General features: G+C 40.6%; 1 protein-coding gene across 1 annotated transcript; it reads right to left on the bottom strand.

The window, feature by feature from the left end:
• Positions 1-1,283: 1,283 nt before the first annotated feature.
• LOC111981634 (transforming growth factor beta activator LRRC32-like) lies at positions 1,284-12,090 on the bottom strand. The gene is made up of 3 exons (XM_024013008.1): positions 11,941-12,090; positions 10,800-10,896; positions 1,284-5,886 (listed from the first exon to the last, which is right to left on the bottom strand). Exons 2-3 carry the CDS (start codon positions 10,890-10,892, stop codon positions 3,964-3,966), a joined length of 2,016 nt encoding a protein of 671 aa, XP_023868776.1. The 5' UTR covers positions 10,893-10,896; positions 11,941-12,090; the 3' UTR covers positions 1,284-3,963.
• Positions 12,091-14,546: the final 2,456 nt, after the last annotated feature.

Here is a 14,546-nt window from a genome sequence, read left to right on the forward strand (position 1 = left end):
TGCAATCAATAGGGGCCCTTTGGATTGGGGCCAGTGTGAATAATGACATAGAACACTCACCCTGCTTACTACTCTAGTAGTAATGGTCGCTCCATGAACTTCTTTTGGTACTCCGGGACTTCCACAGTTTGTGATCACCTGAACACACTACTTAGCCCCAACCAGACATAGAGCTGTCAAGCCCTTGTGCTCATGTTGAAAGAAAGGTCTAGTTTATTAAAGAAATCGTCAAACGGTTATCGGCGAGGTAATGGTACATGTAACCAAATAAATAAGAACCAGGTTTGGTTCTTTGTAACTTTCGCTGGCCCTCAGTTTGGAATTTACCTCAGCAACCTAACACAGGAGTTGGGTKAATTTATTTGAATGAAAAAGTGTAGGGCCTAAAGTGCAACATTCAACTCAGGCTTTGAGAGAATGCACAAAATAAGTTGGTGCTCCTTTAGGGTTTCAGGACGAAAGAGTATAATCTTATTAAGATGATCCCTGTGGGCGTCACATCCAAGAACAAAGGCCTTATTTCACAAATACCTCAGAAACAATGGTTTATTTTAACACACACACGCCCCTGGGTTTTGTGGGTAAGCATGGACCCTTTTGATCATGACAGGATCCAAACACACTATTAGAAATGGAATCTTGCAAGCACACCTTTTCACCGGGTGGCGTTAACCACAGTGAGAGGTTAATAAGAACGCAACAAAAGAAGGAAGCAACCCAAAACAACACAACAAACCTATAGGGGTTGGTCCATTTGGAAATGAATCAGCCAATAAGACGTCAGTTTATATTTATGTGTCCTGAGGTCTTTCCCATGAGCCTGCATCCTGTTTTGAGGGGTCAGAGGGGACTTGTGCTGCTGTATGGCKGCCAGATCAGCAGATCTCAGCCCTTAGGTTATAAAAATAGAGATGATCGGCCAGTGTTCTCAGTGGAGAACATAGTACACTGTGCTATCTGTGCCCACGGAGACAAATCAGAGAAACTTTTACTGGCAACGGTATCAGTTCTATTATTAAGCGTCTTCCCATAACCATGACAGGGTTGCATTAGAAGCCCCTGTCTCATCTGCTCAGGAAAATTAATTACCTGGTTCATGTTCATTAGGGCATTCTATGGAAAATGTTTTACAACATTAAATAGAAAATACAAATGAGTGTTTCTTATTGGACAAAATCCAGGTAGTCCCTCCTCTCTTTTTMCGTTGTTTTGTGCCCAATGAGCATGATTCTGGTTAGTTGCATAGCTCTTAAAGCTCATATAAAAAAAACTACGACAATATATTCTGTTACATAGATAATTTACTTAAGAAAATACAAACAATATAAATATATATTTTTACAGTAGTTCATAATATATTCATTGTAATATCCTTCATATGCTGTACATGTAAAACACAGTGAACAGATAAACACAGAAGCAAGGGTGCAACTTCAATTTAACATTGCATAAAACGGTACGTAACACTGTCATGAAATTGACATAACACCATCAAAACCATTCTCCATTTATGCTAATATTCTTTCTTTATTAGCTGTAACATGCACAGCCGTAGCTTTGACTTGCCTGCATGGCATCCAAACAGCCAACCTAACATTTTGATACACGTGTGACTTATGATATTCATGATATTTTATTATCATTTTAGTGTCAATTTATGTAAAATGCTGGTCATTGACTGTAGTCAATGGGAATGTCACTTCAAGCAGCAGGTGACTTATCGTGTCATCTCTATACATTAGTTTGACCTTTRACGGTTTCACTTGAAGTTCAGTCATGTGAGCGGGAAAAAAGCAGAACAAGAGGGTTACCCCAAATGCAGTGACTGTGACTCAGCATGTCACAGTGAGAAACAGGATGGAACTACTCTTCCTCTAGTGTTATCTCTGAAATAAATATCTATTAATATGGTTTAGGACATACTTTCCTCACCAGGGATTTCCCGTGGCTTGTTTTTCTTGTTTAAAATAGTCCCTAACATTACAAAATAAAGTAAGGAATCATATCCTACCTTCTATGACATTCAACTTAGAAATGCACTGTAATACAGACTTAATAGGAATGACAACTGTGTGAATTCAGTATGTCTGTAACAATGTCCTATATAAAAGGCWAGAAAGCTAAAACAAATGTAATTCAATGAACTCTCTACAGGTTGGTCAGTCCTTGTTGTCACTTTGTAACTGCATTGTTCTTTTCACAAGCTCTCCTCCTCRTCATTCTCACTGACCTGCTGGGGCAAGTGTTGGGTAAGGACAATCCATGACTGGGGAATTTCTAGTGTTCATGGTTGGTCTTGTGGGCTAGGCCTATGCAGATAATAAGGGCAAGATCWCTTTACGAGAACAAATGCAACATGGATAGCTTCCACATGAATAACAAAGCAATCTATCTTCAAAACAACATTGATTGTCTCAAATCCTTGCAATTACATGATTTTGATTGATATGAAGTTGATCATGGAGATGGTGGTGGAAAAAGCTGAATGCTACGCAGTTAAGGATTTCAGTCTGGCAGGGGTTCATTACAGCATTGATTAAGCTTGGCCAAATTGTCTGTGAAGAAAGTGTTGGGTTGGTGTTTGCTTCTCTCACTCCACTATGTCATTCAACTGACATATTGTAGGGAGAAAACCTAGAGAGCGAAGGGCCAGATTAGAATGCATTAAAAAGGCTTTTTTCCCCAGTGAAACAAAACAGGTCCTTGTTTCTGTTAAAGCCTCACTGATCCACTGTATCACTTAACTTATCAAACCGGTCATTTGCCTTCACAGCCTCTCCATGTATGGTAGCAACCGGAGAGGATTTCAAGGGGAAAATATATTTTATATCAAGGGAAAACCACATTGCTGGAACCCAGCTTTGTGAAATTGYACATAATTATTTAGTACAGGCTTTTTCGAGAGTGAGTTCATCAAAAACAGGAAAGGTATCTGCAGTGCCCTACAAGCTGTTAAAACAAGCTACAAAAATGTACTGCAGTTGTTCTGACAGTACTGCTTCCTCTGGAGTTATTGCTTCAATCCTGTTTTTGGTCTCCACATACCACCCCATACCTACTGTACATCTACCAGTGAAAAATACAAAAATACTGTTATGAAAATAATATTCACTGTAACTATCCTATAGAAGGTGAAACAATTCACTTCTATACAGTACTTCCTATTTATGTCCCACAAATAGGAACTGTAAATTCTATAAAACACTAAGTGTATACTATTGTAGTGTCACAGTCATCTCAAGAACTGCAGCCATAACCTTCAAACCCTGTGGTTTCATAATGATGCGCTGATGTTGAAATTAGTTGGAGAAAGCTCTCCACTCTGCCATTACATGGCATTGGTGGGCATGTTTGCATTATGTGCTCCCTACTTAGTGTAATTTAGTCTATGTAACAAACAAAAAAGCGCACATTCAAAAGCAGGTTAATAATTTAAAAAAATTACAAATACAATCAAATTAAAGTGCAAACTACAGCATTGATAAAGAAAGGCCTTAAATCTGGATCAGCAAATCTAATGCATATCTGCTGACTCTGTGCAGTCATAAAATATTTTGCCCAAAAGTGGAAATGGCTATAAACTGTATGTGCACACGATGATGCTAATTATATAAAAAGTGACCACATTCATACTCTTGTGTTTTCACATGACTGTCTGTTATTCCCAAGAAGAAGAGAACAACACCTTCAATGTATGACACTTCTATAAACCACAACATGTCTCAAATCTGACCCAAAATGAGACACAGTACTTCCTGGATGATAAAATGTAAGAAAGTCATATTGTTGTGGTCATGGTTTTTGTGTCTTTTTTTTTCTTTTAACTTGAAGACTTGGCTGCCATGTTCCAGAGTTAAAATTAGGAAATAGTGCACACTTCACATTGAAAATTCTGTGCTTAGTAGTCCCTCTGAGGAGACACATTTCCAGCATCTCTTTCTCCCCAATCACAGGACACATTCTTCAGGCCCTGAAGCTACTGTTGAGCTTACGYCTCCTGAGGTGGCACACCTTGGAGAGCACCACCAGCACCACGATCAGCACCAAAGCCATCACCACAATGACGATGATGCTAGCRCTCTTACTGTCCAGCTTCTGACACTGTTCCTGCGTAACGCTCCTAATGTTCAACTCCACTAGCTCTGAATTCTCCATGTACTGGCAGGTTACTGTGGCGATGTCCGGGACRACCACATTGGAGCGTTGGAGCATGTTGAGGAAGCGGGGGTTGCTACAGCAACTGAGAGGGTTCGAGCCCATGTAAAGGGTTTTGAGTGTCCGCTCCAGGACCACGACTGTGTCGTGCTCCAGGGTGACTAGGTTGTTGTTCTGCAGGTTCAGGGACTCTATGGAGGGCTCCTTGTTCCACAAGGGGAGAGCGCTCAGCTTGTTGGTGGACAGGTCCACAGATTTGAGACTGCTTAGCAGGGAAAGGTCTGTGTTCAGTTCTGTGATGTGGTTCTCTCTCAATGATAGGTGAGTTAGGGACTTCTCCAGACCAGAGAATGAATTCTGGTGAATATCCAAGCCTGGGTTTAGGGACAGGTCCAGCAACCTGAGCATGGTGCCATTGAAGGCATACGGTGGCAGAACTTCAAGACTGTTTCCAGAGAGGTTCAAGAAGTGCAAGCTTGGTATGGACGCAAAGGAGACACAGCCTGATGGATCCTGGGAGTTGTGGTCTGTCTGTGGTGGTTTTCGCTGTGAGGGGCAGACTTTCAGGTAGTTCTGCTGGAGGTGAAGGCCTCTGATGCTGGGCAGTCTTTGGAATGGTCCAGAGTCCATGTTTCTGAGAACATTCCCTTGTAAGAAGAGTTCCTGCAGTGACCTTAGGGTGTTCTCACCAAACGAGAGTTTCTGTAGGGCATTGTAWCTCAGGTCCAGGGTCTTCAGAGAGTTCAGAGGGCTCTCCTGATCTACAGAAAAGKCCCTGATACAATTATTACTGATGTTGAGGTGCTCAAGAGACACCATGCTGCAGAAGAAAGACTGCGGKATGCTATTGATCTGGTTGTAGCTCATGTTGAGGTACATAAGCCTTGAGAGGTCCTGGTGTCGGCTGGYTCCACCTGACTGTGTGTGAGGCACAAACGTGTCTCTGAAGTGCTCCATCTCATCCGCTGTCCCCGTGGTGTTGATGCTCATCAGGCGGTTCCTGGACAAATCCAGGTACATGAGCTTGTTTTTTCTTGGGAGAACGGGGAAGTAGTGGATCTTGTTTTCCCTCAGGTCGAGRTAGAGGAGCTCGTACTCTAGGTCTGAGTCTGTGGTTTGGAAGCACTCCATGCTGTTCCTACTGAGGTTCAGCACCTTCAGTTGGGAAAGGTTAAAGTCAGTGATACAAGTGATGGAGTTAATGGACAAATCAAGCTCGGACAGATGGATCAGCGAGTCAAATGCTCCATCATCGATCTCTAAGATGACATTGTTGTGAAGGTCAATGTTTCTCAAGGCCAAAGATCCGCAAAAGGTCTCCTTGCCCACTTTGGTGATACTATTGCCATTCAGAGAAAGGCTAATGAGTTCTGGGGCTTCACTGAGAAAGAAGTCGGTCATCCCTGTGTACAGGCCATTGCCTGAGAGGTCAAGCCTCTTCACGGCCACAAGAGGCCCAATGCTGGTTTTCAAAACAGCAAAAACATCCAAGTAATTACTGGAGAGGTCCAGCACTTGCAGATTGGTCATGTCTTTGAACAGACCCGGCTGGATGAACTGGATCTTGTTGGAGTGGAGGTTCAGATGATGAACGGTGGTGTAGATTGATAGAACCTCTTGGGTAAGGTTCTGTAGAAGGTTCCGAGATAGGTCCAGCTTTTGGATGCCATGAGGAAGCTTGGCTGGAACGGTCCTCAGGTTCAGATCGTTGCAGTACACATCATTCTGTACCTGTGGACAAAACAAGGAGAGATAACTACATGAGCTTTGAACTTCACGGCACCACTGCACACTCCCAAATGACCACAAGTCACCTTGACACTTTTCACTCTCACAAACCAAATGGTTTGTGCACATGTAGAGAGTTGTTTTATGGGCCATTGTATCTGTGTTTTTTGGCAGTCAAGGGAGACTGTTAGGCTTGTTGTGGGGTTTTCACCTCATAAAACAAGCTCTTGTTACACCCCCTCTTCCACCCAGGGATTTTCAGAACGCCTAGTGGACGAAGAGTCTCTTTCCATTATTATTTTAAACATTTAACTATTAACTTATCAGCGTGGCTGGTAATTTAAACCATATGGCATAAGCCCACTCTCTAAATACAGCCCATAGAACATGCACATGTGCACATGCACATGCACATGCGCGCACACACACACACACACACACACACACACACACACACACACACACACACACACAACTCACATAAAACAAAGTGGATTTAGGTTCATGGCATACATTTGAAGTAAGCCTTCCTTTGTTTTATTTGCTAAATGTCAAGCTTTTTGAATGCTTTCTTCTGGCTTTTATGAACAAATGTTACCTTATACATTTCTAATTAATAACTTAACTCATATGCAATTGAAATAGCTTGCAAATCATAACCAGTCATATACAATAAACCTATCATGGGTCATATATCATTATAAGATCTAAAGATGTTGTTTCAGAAAGAGAAAGAAAGTGAGGTACAGCACATCTGTAAAACCCCAACTTTATGTTTCCATCTACTTATTATTCTATTTTAATCTCTTTGGTGCAATTTTCACAAGTATGTTGTACATTTTCACAACGCTTAGTACAAAASTCCAAACAGATAATCAAAAAGACAGTTGTTTCAAAACTAAATTGACTAAGTATAACACACAAACTCATACAGTCACTTATTCACCAAACTTAATCAGTGTTTCATCTAAAAATACTGTACATGTTTCACATTGCAATACATGGTCATATACAGTTGAAGTCGGAAGTTTACATACACTTAGGTTGGAGTCATTAAAACTTATTTTTCAACCACTCCACAAATTTCTTGTTAACAAACTACAGTTTTGGCAAGTCGGTTAGGACATCTACTTTGTGCATGACACAAGTAATTTTTCCAACAATTGTTTACAGACAGATTATTTCACTTATAATTCACTGTATCACAATTTCAGTGGGTCAGAAGTTGACATACACTCAATCAGTATTTGGTAGCATTGCCTTTAAATTCTTTAACTTGGGTCAAATGTAGCCTTCCACAAGCTTCCCACAATAAGTTGGGTGAATTTTGGCCCATTCCTCCTGACAGAGCTGGTGTAACTGAGTCAGGTTTGTAGACCTCCTTGCTCGCACACGCTTTTCCAGTTCTGCCCACACATTTTCTATAGGATTGAGGTCAGGGCTTTGTGATGGCCACTCCAATACCTTGACTTTGTTGTCCTTAAGCCATTTTGCCACAACTTTGGAAGTATGCTTGGGGTACATTGTCCGTTTGGAAGACCCATTTGCGACCAAACTTTAACTTCCTGATGTTGCTTCTATATATCCATATCATTTTCCTGCCTCATGATGCCATCTAGTTTGTGAAGTGCACCAGTCCCTCCTGCAGCAAAGCACCCCACAACATGAGCTGCACCCCCGTGCTTCACGGTTGGGATGGTGTTCTTCGGCTTGCAAGTCTCCCCCTTTTTCCTCCAAACATAACAATGGTCATTATGTGTCAAACAGTTCTATTTTTTGTTTCATCAGACCAGAGGATATTTCTCCAAAAAGTACGACTTTGTCCCCATGTGCAGTTGCAAACCGCAGTCTGGCTTTTTTATGGCGGTTTTGGAACAGCAGCTTCTTCCTTGCTGAGCGGCCTTTCAGGTTATGTCGACATAGGACTCGTTTTACTGTGGATATAGATACTTTTGTACCTGTCTCCTCCAGTATCTCCACAAGGTCCTTTGCTGTTCTGGGATTGATTTGCACTTTTCGCACCAAAGTACATTCATCTCTACGAGACAGAACGCGTCTCCTTCCTGAGCGGTATGACGGCTGCCTGGTCCATGGTGTTTATACTTGCGTACTATTGTTTGTACAGATGAACGTGGTACCTTCAGGCATTTGGAAATTGCTCCCAAGGATGAACCAGACTTGTGGAGGTCTACAATTTTTTTCTGAGGTTTGGCTGATTTCTTTTAATTTTCCCATGATGTCAAGTAAAGAGGCAATGGGTTTGAAGGTAGGCCTTGAAATACATCCACGGGTGCACCTCCAATTGACTCAAATTATGCCAATTAGCCTATCAGAAGCTTCTAAATCCATAACATTATTTTCTGGAATTTTCCAAGCTGTTTAAAGGCACAGTCAACTTAGTGTATGTAAACTTCTGACCCTCTGGAATTGTGACAGAGTGAATTATAAGTGAAATAATCTGTTCTGTAAACAATTGTTGGGAAAATGACCAAAACTATAGTTTATTAACATGAAATTTGTGGAGTGGTTGAAGAACAAGTTTTAATGAGTCCAACCTAAGTTTATGTAAACTTCCGACTTCAACTGTATGTGTGTTAAAGTAGTAAAAAGTTAAGTATTTGTTCCCATATTCATAGCACGCAATGACTACATCAAGCTTGTGACTCTACAGATTTGTTGGACGCATTTCCTCTTTGATTTGGTTACATTTCAGATTATTTTGTACCCAATAGAAATGTATGGTAAATAATGACCTGTCATTTTGGAGTCACATTTATTGAAAATAAGAATAGAATATGTTTCTAAACACTTCTACGTGAAAGTGGATGCTACCATGATTATGGACAATCCTGCGTGAATCGTGAATAATGATGAGTGAGAAAGTTACAGACTCACAAATATCATACCCCCAAGACATGCTAACCTCTCACCATGACAATAACAGCATTTTTTTTGCATTCTTTTGGCGAAGGGGGGTATTCACGATTCATTCAGGATTATCCGTAATCATGGTAGCATCCACATTCATGGAAACATATTGATTCTATTATCTATATCTATTCTTATTCTATTCTTAAAAGTGACTGCAAAGTGACTTCACCCGACATGGAGGAAAATACCCTCAAATTAAAGCCCACATTCTGCACTTTAACCTCATAGTGATTGTTTGATTTCAAATACAAACTTTTTACGTATACAGCCAAAAGAAGAAAAAAAAGCTTATCTGTCCCAATAATTATGAAGGGCACTATATGTATCTTACATGTTTTGCTATTGGATTAACTGGTTTTTAAAATAACAAAATTGAGAAGATATCATTATGATGTGCTTTGGTGATTAAACTAATGTACTCATTATATTCACAGTAAACATTTGTATGGTGTATGGTGAAAGATGTCTACAAACAAAATGTATGCACAATGAAAGCTTTTGTGTTAAAAGTGTCACCAGTTTGTAGTTTTGTTCTAAGAGTTTAGAAAATGCATCACATACTTGTGAAAATAGTACCAAAGCTATGAAATAAAACGAAGAGAATGCATAAACAATGAACACTGCCTCTAAAAATGAAAACATCTCCTTCTAGTCCGTTCCATTCAAACTGGCACGCTATGCTATCAGTTCTTGCAGTCTAAAGAGCCAGTTTCCTGCCCAGCTCCAATTCATCCTGCCTGTTTATACAGTTTAGTCGTTAGTAGTCAGGAATGCAATACATTCCCAGAACTACAGCAATATGAATTTCGTATCAGATATTGTTTTCTTGTGTCTTCGCAGAGGGTGGAAAAATGAGAGAAGGAAAACACCAATGGACTTTAATGTTCTATGGACTCAGGGCAGAAAGCTACTGTATGCCAGAGCCTCCTTTAGTTAAAGACTAACAAAGAAAATTGTGTAACATCAGGTCCAGATTGATAGTACCTGAGAGAGGGAAAATTCCCTTATGGAAAGCAGCCCTGGGGCTTTCAGCTCCTTAATATGATCCGTTTGGCTGTGGACATAGAGCSGCTTCATCCAAATACGGAGCTAGACCGAGAATACACATTTGTCACGGCAACCATTTAGACAGAGGAAGTTAGTCAGTCAGTCTACCGAAGGAAGATGCCAAGAAGAGTCAGACTTTATGTCCAGCTATGTCTAAAAACTTACATGAATGTAGGTGCTTGGAGGATGAGAGTTGAACACACTGTCTGAAAGTGATTTGAGACATCACAAGCACAGTACAGAGCTGTGAGGTAATGGAACATGTGCCTCCTCTATGGCTATAGTTTACTTTTATCTTGCCTGGGCACATTTACTTATTCTTCTCCATCTCAAAATGAAACAGTGTAGGTGTGACTACATATGGGTTATGTGGTCAAACTGTATGTTCTGTTATCTGCTGTTCAGAGCATGAGGAAACAGCATGGCTAGAATAACAACAAGGATCGGTTTCATATCACAAGACTTCAATAGAAACGTTCTCTGCTACCTGAGAATTCGAAAGTAACCAATATATTTTGCATATACAGTACATGAGAGATTTGTGAGAAAACTGCCAAAACTCTCAGATAATAACATCAAGGTACACACAAGCAGTATTGTAGTACTCAGATGTATCAATAAAACATAGGATACTCTTATCAAAACCGATAACACAAACATCAATTATCAGCAACTATCAACACTATTCCTCCCGTCTATGTAACTATAATCAGGGGTCCCACATTAAAATAAGTACTCCAATACCTATTTATTGTATTGCACAAACTAACACTTTGCGAAAAAGTGCATTACAAATTAAATGTATTCATATTTTACATGGCAGTTACATAGTTTACACATTACGTATTACGTACACATCACATACTTATTTGTGGTTGACAGCTATAAAAACATTCAAAAATTCTGCTACTGAGGCAACTCAGTTCAGGGTCACTTACCATTTGGCAGGGGGAGAGCTGGCGTGAGGGATGTAACAAGGATTCTGCCACATCACTGACAATGGCCAGGACCAGCCAGAGGTAGGCTGCCATGGTGCTGTGACACACAGAGAGAGGGGAGGTGAGAAGAGACAGAGCAGACATGAGTGCAGGAAACACAATGATGGGGTTATGACATGAACTGAGACCATCCACAGGAGGCATTCCTAACAGGGAAGTTGTTTATCTGGACACGGTTGCCTTTGTTTGACTTGTCATTGTTCATTTATTCCACTTGTGACGTCAAGGAATGAGAGTAAGAGAGAGATTGGTTTGCTAAATAAGAGTAAGTGCAGTGGATAAGAAAAACATTTTAGCATGCCACTATATTTAGTTCTTGTTCCTCTCAGGCTTGTTTTTAGTCTTAAGTGACGCAAAAGGAATCTCCCACTGATCACTCAAGCCGAGATCTAAAAGGTTATTAATTATTATTGGAACAAAGGTAGTCTTTAACCAACAACAATGACTTGTTTTGGTTCATACAGCTGAAGTGCTGACCTTTTTAATATCGTAGATATTTACTGTCTCACCAGAAATAGTATAATGTGACAGCTAAAACGAATTCCAGAGATGAAAGTGTGATTCTCCCTCCGTGCCCTATGTGTCTTTTGTACAAAGCCTCAAAGATCTCAGACTGTTTTTAGGTAGAATGAAAAAGTTGCAGAAATTAATAGAATTGTCGGGGTCATACATCTACCGCAAAAATCAAGACGGTCATTGCATGACGTTTCTTTGACATGAGCACAATGCTATCCACATCACTCAGGTAACAGGAAAATACCCTTTGAATCCTCATTGAACGACGCTCTCCTCAGAGACTTCACAAAAGCCCAKTAGAACATACCTCACACATTCTCTCATCTGTACACCCATCCACACATTTTCTAATTCTCTTCCTTACTCTTTTACACAGGACATTTCTTTACCTACTCCACAACCTCCACTGCTAAGTATCTCATTCTCCTCTCCTTTGCCCTCTGTTGCACAGCTGAGGACCCTTCTATCCTTCTCCAAGGCATTCCTACCATTCACCCTAACCAGCAAGTAATAGAAACCACACACGTCAGAATATTATCCAATATCGTTGTCCATAGGTGTTTACCTCTCTTCGAAATGGTTACTTTCCCCTGCAGTCTTCTGCTCATGCTGCTGCTCCTGTGGTAATCTTACATCCTCACTGACACACACTCTCACACAAACACTCTCACACACACAGCCGGCTCTACCCTCTACCTTTCAGTGCTCGTCCAGGGCTAACACATCCTGTGAGAATATCCGGCATCATTGTTGCTTTCCCCCTTCCCTTTTTTTTAGGGAAATACCTTATACGGGATTGGGATGTCCATTCTGTCCGTGATTCCTCCAATATCATACTAATTTCTCTCTCTCTCTTCCTTTCTCTCTCTTTCTCTCTCTCTCTCTCACAGACCCTCTCGCTATCTCCATTTATTCACTTATCTCTTCCTTTCTCTCTCACGCTATCATTCTCTTCTCTCTTTCTTCTCCTCCCKCTCTTCATCTATTGTTAATCAATCAGAACAACCTGGTCCAACTTCTTTGTGGCTTGTCATTCCCACATGTTGGCAGTTGCTCATTTTGGAACAGCTGTATACATAGTGAGGTTATAAATTCCTTGTATCGTTCTGTAAACAATTAGGCATGCAAACACATAAACTTCTGAAAGTGCTCGGTTGAGAGGTTATTTATTATGTGGTCTCTGTGGCCAGCCAAGTTGTCATACGCTAACCAGATTGTTATTCTATTCTTCGGAGAAAGACAAACATACACATTTACAAGAYGTACAATTAGGTTACATGTCATGGACATATGGCTAACTTTCAAATACTGTTTAAGCCTCAACTGAAGATGTAAAAGACAGGCACACACAAACGCATGCGTGCGCGAGTGCGCACACACACACATACACACACACATACACTGTCTCACCATTTCCATCCAAGGAGACAATGTCTTCCTTAAATGTTGTACCGTTCCAGAATTTAATGGCAGTGTTCCTCTCTCCCCTAGTTCATCCGGAGGTATACATGAGGCATTGAAGTGAGTGTCTGTCAGTGGCAGTGCGTTTGCCAGCATCCCCAGTCCAGTTATATTGAGCCCAATGGGGAATCCCATGACATGGTGTGCCTACCCTAAGGGATAAAACTAGATTATCAAGCTTACACTCTTAGAGGGTTCAACAAGGGTTCTTCGGCTGTCCCCATAGGAGAACCCTTTTTGGTTCCAGGTCAAATCATTTTTGGTTCCAGGTAGAACCCTTTTGGTTCTACCTGGAACCAAAAATGATTTTACCTGGAACCAAAGAGGGTTCTTCAAAGGGTTCTCCTTTGGGGACAGCCGATGAACCCTTTTAGGTTCTATATAGCACCTTTTTTCTAAGAGTGTAGGATTAACATACTTTCGGTTTTGGTTTCATTTATCCAACCCGGTAAGCAAAATGACGTATTTTAGACATCCATGGGACAGTACTCACCCAGTGAGCAAAATTACAAATGACATCTATGGACATCGACGTTGGACGGCGCTCACTGGGAAATGTCTTCAGTGCATTCTCAATAATAATGGTCTATCCATTTTTACCCAGTGTTGACAGGTTATGAAGTTTCGTCACTATCTGTCATCTACTTAACTCCGGCTCTGAATTAACTCCACTAAAAGTTGGAAGTGTGAACATCTCCAGACACACCTGTTTGAGTGGAAAACAGAACTTTTCAGGTTTATGTTTTTTATTTATCAAGGTATCTGTGTCCCCCTAGTGCCAAAGAAAATGTATTGCACATGAGTGACTGCTCCACATAAATACTATAGAATGTTGAAAACCATTCTTCACTCTGAAAAATACTCCTGTACAATCTGAAAAGGTTAAGGCTTCTCGGTGGTCATTTAAATTTGATTTGTGACGTTTTTAACTTATAAATCCCTCATGAATTTACTTCAACTCTGACCCTATCATATGAGGTCGGCCTACACAACARTGTTAGTTTCAAAATATGTTCAAATCTATCATGCTGATGTCATGGGCTATCAGTTATTGCATCCATAGCTCCATACATTTCTAAAGTACCTGTTAGCTTAGTGGTGGAGCTGCCCTTTTGGCKGAAAAATGAATGACAGATTATGGCTTTAATAAACAGCCAAACAGGCTAGGAAAGAAATAGGTAAACAAACACAGCCAGTCAGCCACATAGATTCAACCACAATATACAATACCCTCCATCATTTGCTCTCCYTCTACAGTTAGGAGCTCCCCTACATTATACCCTATGTCAGTGGGCCCACCTGGTGGCGAGGTCTTGCCTCTTTTCCCTTTCCTCTTACATTACAAAGTAGGGTGAAGTTGTCCCTAGATGCTGATCTTGGGTCAGTTTTGCACTTTCCCCACTAATGGTTAAGGTTAAATCTGTACCTATATGGGGAAACTTCACCCCGGAGCTTATGTTACAGAGCTTCATTACAATACTGCATTGAACCATTTTGTGATGAATGTATCTGTTGTTTTTTTTAAAATACATTGTTAATATGCAGCGATTACCTGGTGTGAAATGTAGTAGTCTGTGATTCAGACTCCTCAGACATGGAACATTTTGTATAATTATTTTACATTCTTTATACTGAAAATGCTGAATGCTTTGTTTTCATTGGGTGGGTGGAAATTTCACTTTAGGACCAATGGAATGGTCTAAAATGTGT

This window comes from Salvelinus sp. IW2-2015, linkage group LG20, assembly GCF_002910315.2.
Source record: "Salvelinus sp. IW2-2015 linkage group LG20, ASM291031v2, whole genome shotgun sequence".
Taxonomy (NCBI): Eukaryota; Metazoa; Chordata; class Actinopteri; order Salmoniformes; family Salmonidae; genus Salvelinus; species Salvelinus sp. IW2-2015.